This window comes from Ranitomeya variabilis, chromosome 1 (genome assembly GCF_051348905.1).
Source record: "Ranitomeya variabilis isolate aRanVar5 chromosome 1, aRanVar5.hap1, whole genome shotgun sequence".
Classification (NCBI taxonomy): Eukaryota; Metazoa; Chordata; class Amphibia; order Anura; family Dendrobatidae; genus Ranitomeya; species Ranitomeya variabilis.
In genome coordinates, this window is record NC_135232.1 from 377,312,670 (window position 1) to 377,327,255 (window position 14,586).

The 14,586-nt window shown below is 41.5% G+C and overlaps 1 protein-coding gene across 3 annotated transcripts in view; it reads right to left on the reverse strand.

Moving 5' to 3' along the window:
* Positions 1 to 14,586, reverse strand: part of PCSK5 (proprotein convertase subtilisin/kexin type 5) — a 738,778-nt gene that overhangs the window by 218,927 nt on the left and 505,265 nt on the right. The window contains exons 20-21 of one of the 3 annotated variants that reach the window (XM_077249027.1): positions 13,885 to 14,000; positions 5,617 to 6,174 (exon numbers count right to left, since the gene is read on the reverse strand). In XM_077249027.1, the coding sequence (XP_077105142.1) occupies positions 6,059 to 6,174; positions 13,885 to 14,000 (232 nt within the window). In that variant the 3' untranslated portion in view covers positions 5,617 to 6,058. Of the gene's footprint in view, positions 1 to 5,616; positions 6,175 to 13,884; positions 14,001 to 14,586 lie in introns of those variants that run through there. The other 2 variants (XM_077249028.1, XM_077249026.1) reach the window with 2 other exon arrangements.

A 14,586-nucleotide genomic window follows, 5' to 3' on the forward strand; every position in this document is an offset into this window, starting at 1 on the left:
TTTGCACAATGTAGGACCAAATATTATAACGCCTTCATCCAAACCATCATAAAGTAAGGCACAGCCTTGTATTCACATTATTTAGAGTACCAAGTATTTTTGGGTTACAATCATATGCTATAGAAATATACTAGCATTATGTCCTGAAGGAAACTTGTTAGCAGGAATTCACACCCCAAACTATTTATATATGCACGTAGCTCTTTCAAAGACAAGTCCAGCAATATGTTTACATGGCCAGTCTGTACCTCCATTACTGAGAAAAACGTGTTTTAATTGATATGCAAATGAAGCGGAAGGACTACCTATAGATTTGAAGCCTCTGTCACTCCAGCTCTATTCCCTCCCAGCACTGCCTCCTCCTGCTTGACTTGACTGCTCCTTTGCCTAAAGTCACTCATTATAAAGGCTGTCAGTTAAGCATGAGGAGGTGGTGCTGTGTGAGGAATAGAGCTGGAGTGACAGAGGCTTCAGATCTACAAAAAGTTTGTCAGCCCCATTTGCTTATCATTTCAAATGCTAATTTCTCAGTAATGGAGGAATTGACTGATAATGTAAAGGTATTGCTGGATTTGTCTTTTAAAGAGCTACATGGGCATATAAACAGTTTAGGGGGTGAAATCCTGCTGACAGATTCCCTTTAAGACATTGAATGTGTCTAACAAAAGATAGTGCGCAATGCACTGTGTGGAAATATTCATCTTGACAACTCATATCTTTGTAATCACCCAAATAATCAGTATAATGCATCAGTAAGCAAGTTCAGGATCTGCAAATGTTTCACATTTCAGTCTCGAACATATCCCATATCATTAAGAAAAAGATTTTTCTAAAGTTCAAGGGCAACAATTTAACCACAGACATAATAATAACAATAATAATAAATACTATTGTATGTACAGTGAAAGAAGCAATCAACAAAGATGAAACATATAAAAAAAAGAAAATTGTTTTTACTCTTTTTTTTTTCTATAACATCCAGCACCCAGGCATTTTTTTACCACATTTTCTACTGGGCTGTTCTGGAGTAATGACTGTACATAAATTTACTAGTAACTAGTGTCGCTTTGCTGATAAAATGGATGTGTTTACAAAACACACAGACCTAAGTTGCCCAATATGTACAGTAGTTAGATTCTGGGTAGGACCATCACAGCAAATGCAAAAGGACTGGAGAAACCGCTATGATGGCTTCACCAACAGGAACATTCAGGTGCAGTCCCTCAAAAAGGAACCAATCTTAGACCAGACTAAACAATGAGTGATCAATGAGTGGAGCAGGCTGCCTCAAGAGGTGGTGAGTTCTCCTTCCATGGAAGTCTTCAAACAGAGGCTGGACAGACATCTGTCAGAGATGGTTTAGTGAATCCTGCATTGAGCAGGAGGTCCCTTCCAACTCTACCATTCTATGATTCTATGACCAGGCAATTAACTTTCCTACACAAAACAATTGTGAATCCTCTGAAAATGAAAGTATAAATGGATCTCCTTAACCAGGATTAAAACATAAATAGTTATAACTAGGGTTGAGCGAAACGGATCGGACAAATTCAAAAATCACCGACTTTCGGCAAAATCGGGTTTCATGAAACCCGACCCGATCCCAGTGTGGGATCGGCCTTGAGGTCGCCGATCTGCGCGCAAAGGTCGCGTTTCATATGACGCTTTCAGCGCCATTTTTCAGCCAATGAAGGAGTGTGGGCAGCGTGATGACATAGGTCTCGGTCCCCACCATTTTAGAGAAGGGCATGACAGTGATTGGCTTGCTTTCTGCGGCGTCACAGGGGCTATAAAGGGGCGTGCACGCCGACCGCCATCTTACTTTTGCCGATCTTAGTGCAGCGCCCCAGAGTCCTGGTTGTTGCAGTAATGTCGTTCTTCCACCAGGGGGAGTGATGTTACGTCTGGGGGCAATCAAGGAGATCTTCCTACCAGGTATTACAAACCATACACCACACTTCACACTCCAGTCCACCAGGGGGAGCCTTGCTCCTATCTACTAGGGCACTCCTCACCATTAGGAAAAACTGGTGGGCTGGATAGAAAGTCAGATGCTGACTGGGCTTCTCCCAGGCAGTTCCTGTCAGGCAGACAGGGGGAAAGGAGGAACATCAGAGCTGCGGACAGAGAGGTCCATGACAGGGGTGGGATCCTGTCAGAGGCCTAGATAGAAGGCCATGGAGCTGCGCCTGCCCCACGTGCAGCAGCATCCTAAGGAAGGACACGAAAGAGAATTGTATTGTAGAGGGTGAGAAACGAAGTCATAGCAGAAGGAGAGGAATCCAGAAGGAGTTCTGCCCTGCAAAAGGCTGCCTCCTTGTGAGGCACAGAATCCGGTAGCCGGAACACCGAGGGAGCAATCGTCTCCAAGCCTTGCTTCAGAGACCGGTAGGGCAGTTGATTCCACGTTAGCTGCCCGACCATATTCCCAGGAGGCACGATGGCAACTTGTGGGGGGCTGGGGCGTCATAGGGTCCCTGTAAAAAGCCTCAGGCCACCAGTCATACGGGTTTGTCCTATCCATACCATCTGGGGGACAGAGAGAAAGAGAAATAACATCTAGAACACCAACATCAGTTGTGAGGACCTTACCGAGAAGCTCAGCAGGGAGGTACTACAACACACAGGCGCTAGAGGAAGGCTACTGATTTCCACCTGGATAAGGGGACTCTGGATTTGCCTTCAGACCGGCCGGACTCTGCCTACCCTGTGGTCTGTACCCTGGACTGTGGACACTGAAGCCTTCAGTAAAGGTAAAGAGACTGCAACCTTGTGTCCTTGTTATTCACTGCGCCTCTCACCATCCACTATCTACACTCTGGGAAGCCCTGGGGAAACACTTCACCTGTGGGAAAGTACACCATCTAGCTGCCATAACATCACCCCAGCGGGCCCCTCACAGCAGCGTTGGTCACCCTGACCGAATACGACAGGTGGCGTCACGAACACTATCCCTTTAAAGACCTTTCCCCCATAAGAACTATTCCTTTTATTGGACTCCCCTCAAAGGGCCACGGACCGGGTCGGGCCACCGTGACATCCCCGCAGAATACTGAAGGACCCGGTACCGAGTACCCCATTGCCCTTACATGGGGGGCGCACCATTAGCATAGGGAGAGGTTGCTGCAGCTTCATCAGAAGAAGGGATATAGTTAGGGAGGGAAGATTAACCCCCAAACTGCTTGTGCTGTAGCGATTTCCACTGTCCAACACCACCTTTTTTTGCAGGGACAGTGGAGGGTATATTTTTGTGCATCAGCTCTGTAGCACAGTTATCTTGTTTATTTGTCCACACTTTTGTGTGCAGCAGTCCTTTTTATTGCTGCCATACTTGTCCTGAGATCATTGTAGGGAGATTAAAATTGTACTACAGTCCTTGTATTTTTTCATACATCTTCCAGCCACTTTCTGCCACTAACATTGTGTTGTTTTATACACTGGGCCTGAGTTTTGGTTCAGTCTCCCAAAAAAAAAAAGTGAGATTCAAATTCTCACAAAGTTTCGCGAAACCTGACTCGATCCGAAAAAAGTAAAAGTCGCTCAACTCTAGTTATAACTTAAAAAGTTAATGCATACCTTCACTTTTCTTGTACTATTAGCTCGGAGAGCCATTTACAATTCTGCTATATGTCACTGGAAATAGCTGACGAGTCTGTTACAAGACACATTTCATATAATGGGTACATCAGATTACGACAGGGCATACTATAAAATTAATATTAACCTGGGAGGGAGTGACCAGATAAGAATCCTGGGAGATTACAGCTCAGTAGTTTGCAGAAGTTTTGGTGAAAGCAATTTTTTTCACAATGTTGCTTACTTTTTCATATAAATTAATTATTTTTGTTCACTGTATAGTGTGCTCAAAGATGAACATAAGCATTAAAGGGAACCTGTCACCCCCAAAATCGAAGGTGAGCTAAGGCCACCAGCATCAGGGGCTTATCTACAGCATTCTGTAATGCTGTAGATAAGCTCCTGATGTATCCTGAAAGATGAGAAAAAGAGGTTAGATTATACTCACCCAGGGGCGGTCCCGCTGCGGTCCGGTCCGATGGGCATCGCAGTCCGGCGCCTCCTATCTTCATCAGATGACGTCCTCTTCTTGTCTTCATGCTATGGCTCTGGCAGAGGCATACTTTGTCTGCACTGTTGAGGGCAGTGTAAAGTACTGCAGTGTGCAGGCGCTGGGCCTCTCTGACCTTTCCCGGCACCTGCGTACTGCAGTACTTTGCTGTGCCCTCAACAGGGCAGACAAAGTACGCCGGAGCCGGAGCCGCAGCGTGAAGACAAGAAGAGGACGTCATCGTAAGAAGATGGGAGGCCCCAGACTGCGACGCCCATCGGACCGGACCGGGACCGCCCCTGGGTGAGTATAATATAACCTCTTTTTCTCATCTTTCAGGATACATCGGGGGCTTATCTACAGCATTACAGAATGCTGTAGATAAGCCCCTGATGCTGGTGGGCTTAGCTCACCTTTGATTTTGGGGGTGACAGTTTCCCTTTAATCTGACCACAGACTTAACATAGCTGTTAACTCAACAGTCACTCGGCTGACAGCTTTCTCCTTTGCCATCCTGTGCAGGTAAGCCAAGCTGGCATGTTATTTTCATGGAGGAAACGCAAGGAAAGAACAGGTAAAATCTCCAGATCTGACTATATTCCAAAACATTGAGTGACCATTGCCTAAGCCTACCAACAACTATATAATTCTACGGACAGCATAAATTGAGTGACTGGATACAAACACATCTGACATTTGCGTTAAATTATATAATTGCATCCCTTCTGAAATGTATTTATTTATGTATCAAATCAGTAAAACTAACATAAAAGTAGTGAGTTCACGAGAAGACATACATATAAATCTTGAAATATGTTGTACCACCTTTGTCTTGTGTAAGCAATAAGCAAATTTTTAAAAAATAAAATAAAAAAAACAATATATATATTTTACAGTCAGAACGTTTACAATAACTAAATGATCTGATTTTTTTTATTACAACAGTAATTTGAATGCGGATATATATATATTCTCTGAAATAAATATTGCTAAAAATAATATACAAGGCTCTTAGCCCTTTTCCTTTCATAATAATTTACAATAGTGTTTATGGTTTCAAACAAGCTAATTCATAATATTAATAGAATTATCATCAATGTTAGGTATTTGAAGCAATTCTGACCTTTATAAATTGTACACAGTATGACAAGTGCTTGGTATTTCAAGCACATGAGGTCTAATCTGGTTTTTATATATCTCTGTCTGAAACACGATCAGGTATGAAAATCCGAGAACCTATACAAGTGCTGCCCTTGACACCGGAGCTTCATTTAATTTACGTTGAAGGTTCCCTAAGTGTCCTTCACGATCAAGCCTTGAGTTCTTATTTTCATTGTTATTTCTTTTGATCCATTGGCTGAATACATGAATGTTTTACATCTAGATAAACCCTGAGAATTGTTTCTTGCAGATCTCTACAAGTGTACAACACATAAACACCACTTATAGTAAATATGCCCTGGTGTCATAGTGTCATCAGATTTGTTCTTCAAAAAGCGATATCCAAGCGAATTTATCAACAGAAAACAAATGAACAAATGAAATAAAAATGTGGATAAATATTTTTATATTTCACAGAAAAACAAGACATAAATCACTGTATCCCTTCATTAAATGGCAGGTCATCTCAATAGTAAATGAGTTAAAACGCGTTGTAGCCCATCCTGCCTTGGGGAGGCCCAACAATAAACAAGAAAAAGCAATACCTTGAAGCTGACATCACATCATTAGCTGACTCTTTATTTTGGCATCAATACTTTGGTCACACAATACTGACTGTGGATCCAGGTGCTTGAAAGTAAACACCCGGTGATACAAGGTAGGTCTGTTGTAGTTTGTTTGTTTCTTTGAAGTTCCAACAAAACAGTTCACCATTCCCCCCCACCAAAAGGGGGATGAGGGCAATAGAGAGTGAGAGAAAGAGGTGGCTTTTTTATTATTAATATGAAAAATCTAGAAGTCTAATAAGTGGAAGCTTCTGCAGCAGTTCAATCACACCTTGAGTGTACATGTTCTGCAGCAGAGTTGCTGAAGTACTTTCCTTATGCACAGATTGTTCTTTTTAACTAGCATACAGAAGCCACCCTCAGCCCACGCTTCTTCCGTTGCTTTCCCGAGGTTGACAGTAGGAAGGAGCAGAAATGTCAAGATTTTCAAGACGGATATGGAGGAAGGTTTGATTGGTAAGAACAGGAAGATTGGATGGGAGAAACCATTCAGCAGCAGGAAAACATGGCAATTTGGTCCATCAGAGTTAAAATTTCATTCAACACGGTTTCAACAGGTAGGAATATAGGGTCCGTGGATAGTGAGTGATTGACATCCATTGATAAAAGAGAGAAAAATAGAAAAACAACAGTAGAAAATTAGAATTTAACATCAAGAAATTATGATAAATATAGCAAAGAATGTCATATTCAATAAAATCAGAGAGAAGGAATCAGGTGGCAGGAAACAATTTTTATACAAAATGCATTTAAAGAGGACCTTTTACTAGCATGTTAAACTGCCCATATCATGGAATAGTGGCTGCATTGCCGAATAAAATGTAGCTTTTATGTTTTTAATTTTTAATCTCCATTGTGGAGAGTGGAGACATTTATACTATAATTTATGATTTTATGCTGGTTCTTCTCTGGAGGTGTGTACTTTGTCCCCAGTATGAAGCTGTCCTATCATAAGCAAGAGGTGTCGTGTAGGAAAAAAGAACATGCCCTCTTCCCAGACTTGATCTCTGCAGCTAATATGTAGCATATATTACAGTTGAGTGTGATGATATTACCAGATCTCCACTCAAGGCAGTCATTGTGGTGTAGAAGGAGAATACAGTAGAGCTGAGTGTCATTACAAACAGCCTGCAATGGGAGCTCTGTCTCACAGCTCTTCCTCTTCCCCCTCACTGATATTGTCTTGAGATTGAGATCCGGAAATATTTGTAATCCTATTCAGCTCTGTTATTTTCTCCCTCCCCGAACACTGGTTTCTTTGAGATAGAACCTAGAAATGTCTGTAACCAGACTCAACTCTCTTCTATACTACACAGTAGCTGAAGAGATAAGGGCTGAGGCTGTCGGTCATTACATCTCGCAGGAGGAAGCATGTTCTTCTGACCTTCTGGGGTGTGTTCTTTTTTCCTCCTGCAAGATGCCTCCTTCTTATGATTGGTCAATATGAAGCAAGAGACAAAGTACACGCCCCCAAGAAAAGAATTTCTGGTAGAGTCCAGTTGGACTTATAATAAATTATAACCAAAACTTTACATCGTATATCTCCGCAATGGAAATGAAAAAATAAAAACGACATGTTATTCAGCCATGCAGCAAATATTCCATGATGTGACCAGTATAACATGTTCTAATTGTTGAAAGGTCCTCTTTAAAGTGTCATCCCAATTTGAGTCTACCTGGAAGGTAAGCGATAGTCAACATGAAAATTGCTATCATCAAGAAAATTGCTAAAAACAAGAAAATAATATATAATTGGAAAATCATGGATATTCTTGACATGCATCATGATTGATAGCCATAGGTAAACAAGCAAATATTTTTATGTAACATATTCCTTTATTATTTAAATCATCTGCAAATGTCGCTAACAAATAATGGGAATTTAGCCTTTGAGGCCCACATGCAATCTGAACTGCTAAGAGGGATGTAGGAGCTTACCTGTACTATTACTCACACTGCAACATTATTATTATTATTTATTTATATAGCACCATTGATTCCATGGTGCTGTACATGAGAAGGGGTTACATCCAAATTACAGATATCGCTTACAGTAAGCAAACTAACAATGACAGACTGATACAGACGGGTCCTTCTAAATCCTAATCTTATGGCCAGAGCGGGCAGCAGTTTTTTAAAGGAATTTGTCATGTTGAAAATTTACATGTCCCATACATAAAGAGGTTGTCCAGGCTTGGGACAGACGTCTGCTTTTTGTGCTCTGTGCAAATAAGGGTGTGACTTCCCTTTTCTCTGAGCTGGAAATTATATTCATAAAGTTCCCTACGACTGGATGTCCATTAGCCGAGTCTCAGTCCTTCTCGACCCTTATTCACATTACATCACTTGACATATGGTAAGGTTTTAATACTAGAGGTTAGGACCGTTCAAAATAGGGTCACCTTGACATGGTTGGATGGCTTTTACTTTTTTTAATCAAAAATTTGTCAACTAAGTAATCTATATTATTTTCATGCACTATTGCTGTTTATTTACTGAAGGGCATTTGCTTATTTTGCTTTTATCTTGGGATTTGTCTGTTTAGTGGCCAGTGTGAACATGCGCCTACACACTGCATGGACACCAACTTATATTCCAGTTCATCACTTTAGGTTTTTGTGTTGGGACAGAAGTCTGAAGTTGCTCTATGTGACTGGAGACTGCCAGATCGTAACAGCGTATGCTGTCACTACTCCCCAGTATTTCCGGCGAAAGGGTGTTCATGTGAATGTATGTGAGCGATTTGCATACTTGGGGACACGTGCTGGCTTATTTCAATTCTTTTCTATAGAGAGAAGCTGGCACAAGTATGCAAATCACCTACATGTAGCCATTAACGGTCCAGTTGCTGGGAATAAAGCGGAATCATGACTGCGTGCAACCCACACATCATCACATAAAGTGACTGCAGACTTTTGTCCCAAGCCTGGACAAATCCTTTAACCGCAAAATAATCTGAGCAGATTTATACGTATTTTCTGTGGGAAAATATTAGAATACTAGAAAATAGTAGAAATAGTAACTTACTCATTTAAATCCTTTCTGATTTGGCGCTTAAGACTATAGTGAGCAGTGCTACTGATGATTGACAGCTATCTGTGTATGCACATTCACATAGAGAAGACTGTCAATTATTGAATAAGACAACCCACTGGACTCCTAAGCCCAGAATAAACAGAAATTTCAGTTAATAGAATTCAGCATATACTGAATCTTTTTCCAAAAATACATATCCAGTCAACTCCTCCTGTTCTTTACTCAGTATTGCACAAAAATGTTGCAACTTTTCAAAGTAATTTAAGGCAAAATTCTGGCATAACTGCTTTAATGATTCTGGGCCTTAGTGCCAGGTGTCCTACAAATTAAAGAGGTGCCCCTTTCTGATCAGCGTACTGATTGGAGAGGTTGCTTATATGAACCAGACAACCACTTTAATCACTGTATAATCAAAAGTGATGTACAGTAGCTTTCTAATACCCTTGTCATTTTCTATTACTATATTCAAGATCTCTGCTTGCTGTCATTAAGTGGATATTTTTGTGTTTGCTTCCAAAGGTTATTATGTCATGTATGCTGAATACTTCTCAGTTTTTAACCATTTCATGGCATATGGCGTACATTAAAATTCACATGTTTGATGCAAGCTCACACGACGAGCCCGCATCTTTCCTGGCAGATGGTGGTTGATTTAATTCACCATCATGTGCCTTTAACTACCACGAGTAGAGCAGAGCTCCACCCACGGCTGCTAACCTGTTAAATGCAACTGCCAATCTCTGACAGAGGAATTTAAAATGCGCCAGAAGGGGGTGCATCATGCCACATGCCCATTAGCACGCTTCATGCGTGTCATGACTATTCTCCTGTGAAAGCCAGCCTGTGGTTGGCATTCATAGGAGATTATGATTTTCATTATACATAGAAGTACTGATGTATTGATATGTATAGCACAAGCGATCAGACGAAAGAAGCTTCAAGTCCTCTAAGGAGACTATTAAATACAGTGAAAACCTACATGTTTTTAAAAATATGGAAAAAAAAACGAAAGTTCAAATCGCCCCCAATACAAATAAAACAAATGAAACCCGCCCCCACATATTTGATATCTCTGCATTCATAAAAGTCCTATTTATCAAAATATAACGTATATTTGTCTGATCGGTATATGAGAAAAAAAATGAGAAAAAAAATAGAAATGCCAGATTTACGTTTTTAACTGCCACAACATTGCAATTAAGAGATGATCAAAACATAGTATCTACTGTATTTTCCGGCATATGCCGGAATGGGTGTATAAGATGACCCCCAACTTTGTCAGTTAAAATATAAAATCTTTTCAAAAATCGGGGGTTGTCTTATACGCTGGGTGTCATCTTATAGGGTGGGTGCAAAGCAATCTGTGGTCGCCACATATTGTGGGGGAAGCGGTCCTGATGATGAGGTGAGGGGGCGCCTCACCGGGAAGGTGTAAGTGAAGAAAACTGCAGGCGTCCGGGATGCCCGGGGTATGGAAAAAAGAGAGAGCGCGGCGCTGTGCCCAGAAAAACACGCCTCTTTCACCCGTCTGGCCCGCCCTTGTATCATATCACCTCCTTCTCTGCCTCTCAGATCTCGCACATGCGCGCCTGCACTGCTTCGCTGCAGTCCTGGGGTAAATGTTTGGCTTTTGGAAGGGGAGGAAAAACAAAAATGAAAAAAACAGAACATGCCCCATGAAGGGGTTAACATAACTGCAGAAAAATATAATCGTTCTTCCCTGTACACCTGCTGTCTGCCTTGGTCTCCACAAGTGGGAATTACAAGAAATAAAGTGTTTAAACTGTGTCTAGGAAAATTCGAGCATCTACATAAATGACTCTGACAATTACATCTAACACTATCAAGAAAGACAAATGTGACTTTTACACTCTATAAATAAGGCTGGTGTGAAGAGGTTTATGCTGTGAGATGTCTTTGTCCTCTAGCTGTCAATAGACTGAAAACATTTCAAGGAAATTCTGTCATTGGGATAAAAAGGAAAGAAAATCAAATGTGAACTAGAGATGTGAAATGATTGCTCGCTGGGAAAAAACATCTAAACCAAACAATCAAGAAGTATTTCTGAAGATAAGAATAAAAAGATATTGATGTGAGTCAAGCGCAAGCATTAATCTCCAAGCACATGAATATTGCTTGCTGCACCACACGCACGGCAGACAGACAGACATAACCTTGGTCAACATATCTGCCAGAGCTCAAGAAAACATTATGTAGTGGCTTCTGACTTCATAATATCGTCAGAACAACACTTCACATACAGCCCTCCAACGGAATATATCAGTAGCAGAAACTCAACAGAATCATGACAAGCTAGTGTCCTTTCTGTGACACGCTACAGTGTCCTTTCTGTGAAGCAGTACAGTGTCCTTTCTGTGACGCGCTACAGTGTCCTTTCTGTGAAGCGTTACAGTGTCCGTTTTGTGACACACTACAGTGTCCTTATTGTGAAGCGCTATAGTGTCGTTTCTGTGACGCGCTATAATGTCCGTTCTGTGACACAGTACAGTGTCCTTTCTGTGACAAGCTACAGTGTCCTTTCTGTGACATGCTACAGTTTCCTTTCTGTGACACTACAGTGTCCTTTCTGTGACATGCTACAGTTTCCTTTCTGTGACACACTACAGTTTCCTTTCTGTGACACTACAGTGTCCTTTCTGTGACATGCTACAGTGTCCTTTCTGTGACATGCTACAGTTTCCTTTCTGTGACACTACAGTGTTCTTTCTGTGACATGCTACAGTTTCCTTTCTGTGACACTACAGTGTTCTTTCTGTGGCGCGCTACAGTGTCCTTTCTGTGACATGCTATATTGTCTTTTATGTGACATGCTAGTGTCCTTTCTGTGACAAGCTAGTGTACTTTCTGTGACACGCTACAGTGTCATTTCTATGACAAGCTACAGTGTCCTTTCTATGACAATCTACAGTTTTTTTTCTGTGACACACTACAGTGTCCTTTCCGTGACGAGCTACAGTGTCCTTTCTGTGACACGCTACAGTGTCCTTACTGCGACAAGAAACAGTGTACTTTCTGTGACACGCTACAGTGTCCTTTCTGTGACAATTTGTTTTGTACAGGAAATATGTCACAAGGCTTTTGTTACCCAATCTGAAAGCAGGGGGAAACCCATAAGAAAGCTCTGTTCACAGGAAATGTGAATGATACAGCTTCCCCATACAGATGTTGGCAAGCGTCAAAGCAAAAGTAGTTGGTAAGGTTCATAGCAACAGCCATTAATAAGTCCCATAGCAACAGCCATTTGGTAAGCTTCAAACTAACAGTAGTTGGCACAGTCCATAGAAACAGCCATTGATAACTTGAAAGCAACAGTGGTTAGTAAAGTCTATAGAAACAGACATTGGTAAGCCTCATAGCAACAGCCTTTGGTAAGCCCCATAGTAACAGCCATGGGTTAGTTCTTTAGCAACGGCCATTAGTAAGCCCCATCAGCCATTGGGTAAGCTTTGTAGCTACAGAGATGAACAGTTGACATAGATAGTTGCTCTGGCATTCTTAACCACACATGGTGGTAACTGAAGCTCATCAGGACCAGGCAATGAAAGAGTTTTCATGCAAAGGTTAAGATCTACATTCTCACTTGACCTAAAATAGCCATTCCTTGTCTGAACATTTTCCCATAATAGCTGACCATGTAAAACATGAATGGCTCAGCGTCTACCAAAGCAAAATATATTTATATTCAGTGATTATCCTCTCCAAAATTAAAAGGGGGTCTCAAGCAGCAGACCCACCTATTACACATCTAAATGCACTGATAGGGCTTTTGAATGAAGCTGCCTTAATGAGAGAACTCATTAAACCTTAGTTACCCAACGTGGAATCGTTCTTCATGTCAAGTGTATAGTATATGGGATCAAGTACCCTTGTCTTTACGAGGCCAGGAAAAATGTATATGCCCATGTAAGAGCTGGTAATTTCCTTAATTTTAATTTAGAAAGTGAGGCAGACGTTCACAGATCATAATATAGTTGCACTTGCCGTGCATTCCTGATTCCGGCCATAAGTTACCAGTCATGCACTATTTGTGGGTTTCCCTAATGACGGTGGACTGCCAGACGGCATCTATTTATTTGTCTGATTCTTGAGAAACTATCGTGACACATAGAAGGGGAATGATTAAGCAAAGACATTTTACCTTAATAGGTTTTTCATCAAAACACAATAATGTAATTGGTTATGCTTTATCGCTGGATATCCGTCAATGATCTAGTTAGAGCGGCTTCATTATATTCTCCTCTGTTGCAGATGGGACCAGATGTGAATGTGGGAAGCCTATACTCTGCTTAGGGTATGGAGACAGCACAGCGAGCAGGACACGGAGCAGATGAATTCATCGCTTTCAGTATTACCATAAAGAAGTGTAGCCTATGGCATTAACCCGTGAGGCGCCAATCCTGGATACTTTACATAGCAGTTCTGCATGCCTGTTGACAAATGGGTCATTTACATTTCACACAAGTGTGACACCGCTCATCTCATTTCTGATATGTGCTCTATAGTATGAGCTCGGCGGCTCCTGAGGTCGAGTCTATGACATTGCTGGGTGCGTATCAGCCCCAATGGAAGTTCGGCGCTTGTCTATACAAAATAAAAACCTGCTGCTTGTAATGAAAACATTCACAGCGTCAAGTCCCAGTGCTATGTGCTCAACCTACATTAACATTGAGGTTCTTCATAAGGTTGGCATGAGTGGCTGTAAAAACAAATTGATGTAGGATGCTGCAATTTATCTGAAGGGCACAGTGGTTATAAAGGTTGGGTATTCACAGATAAATAAATAGACACCGCAGACTACAATCCACGTCTGAGCAATCCTTCATCCATCCTCCCGTTAGACATGCATTCAGCCCGTTATCAAAGTGCTTATCACAACCGGAACAGCTAATGGAAACACACTTCTCTACAAAATATTGCTTTTTTTTTTTACCTGTGTAAATTTCACAACAGGTTAAGCCAATAACCTTCACATGTTCTTACCTCCATACTATATAAAAGACTGAATGTATGTATCACACTGACGCATGGACTCACCATCTTTACAGACTGTTCCCACCAAACAGGTGCTGCCTTCTAGTAGATAGCCATCCGGACAACTAGTACAGTTCCTGTCTCCGGGCCCAGAACATGATAAACAGCTGCCGTCACATCTGTAATACATCAGTAACATGTTCCATGTAACCTACAGCAGTTATTAAAAGTGCCTGTATATGACAAGCTGGCGCCGGAAAATAATACTTAAAGGGAACCTGTCATGTTGATGCAGGCAGCATATAATAGAACGGAAACAGCTATGTAGATTGCTATACATTTTTGTGGGAAAAGTTTCAGTAAAAAGTGCATGTCATTCATTGAAATCTCTGGTGTTTGTATGCCTATGAGTCCCGTGGGCGGTCTTTTTCAGCAACTGAATGACTGTGCATGCAGAGATAGCTGTCAATCATAGAGTAGGACCGCCCACTGGACTCATACAGGTGCAGCAGCTCAGCCCTGTTAAAAAAGGTATTCTCATCTCTAAGCCCCTATCCCAATATGCAGTATGTGTAGTAATAACATTAGCAAATACCGCCAATGAGAAATTTAGTGTAGTTTTTCTGATTCGCTATATCTCTTTCTTCATGCGCAGGCATTGCAGGATCTTAGGTATCCATGGTTACAACCACTGATATAGTGATAGCTAGCTACCTGCTAGTGGTCATAACCATGGATACCTAAGGTCTTGCAATGCCTGCACAT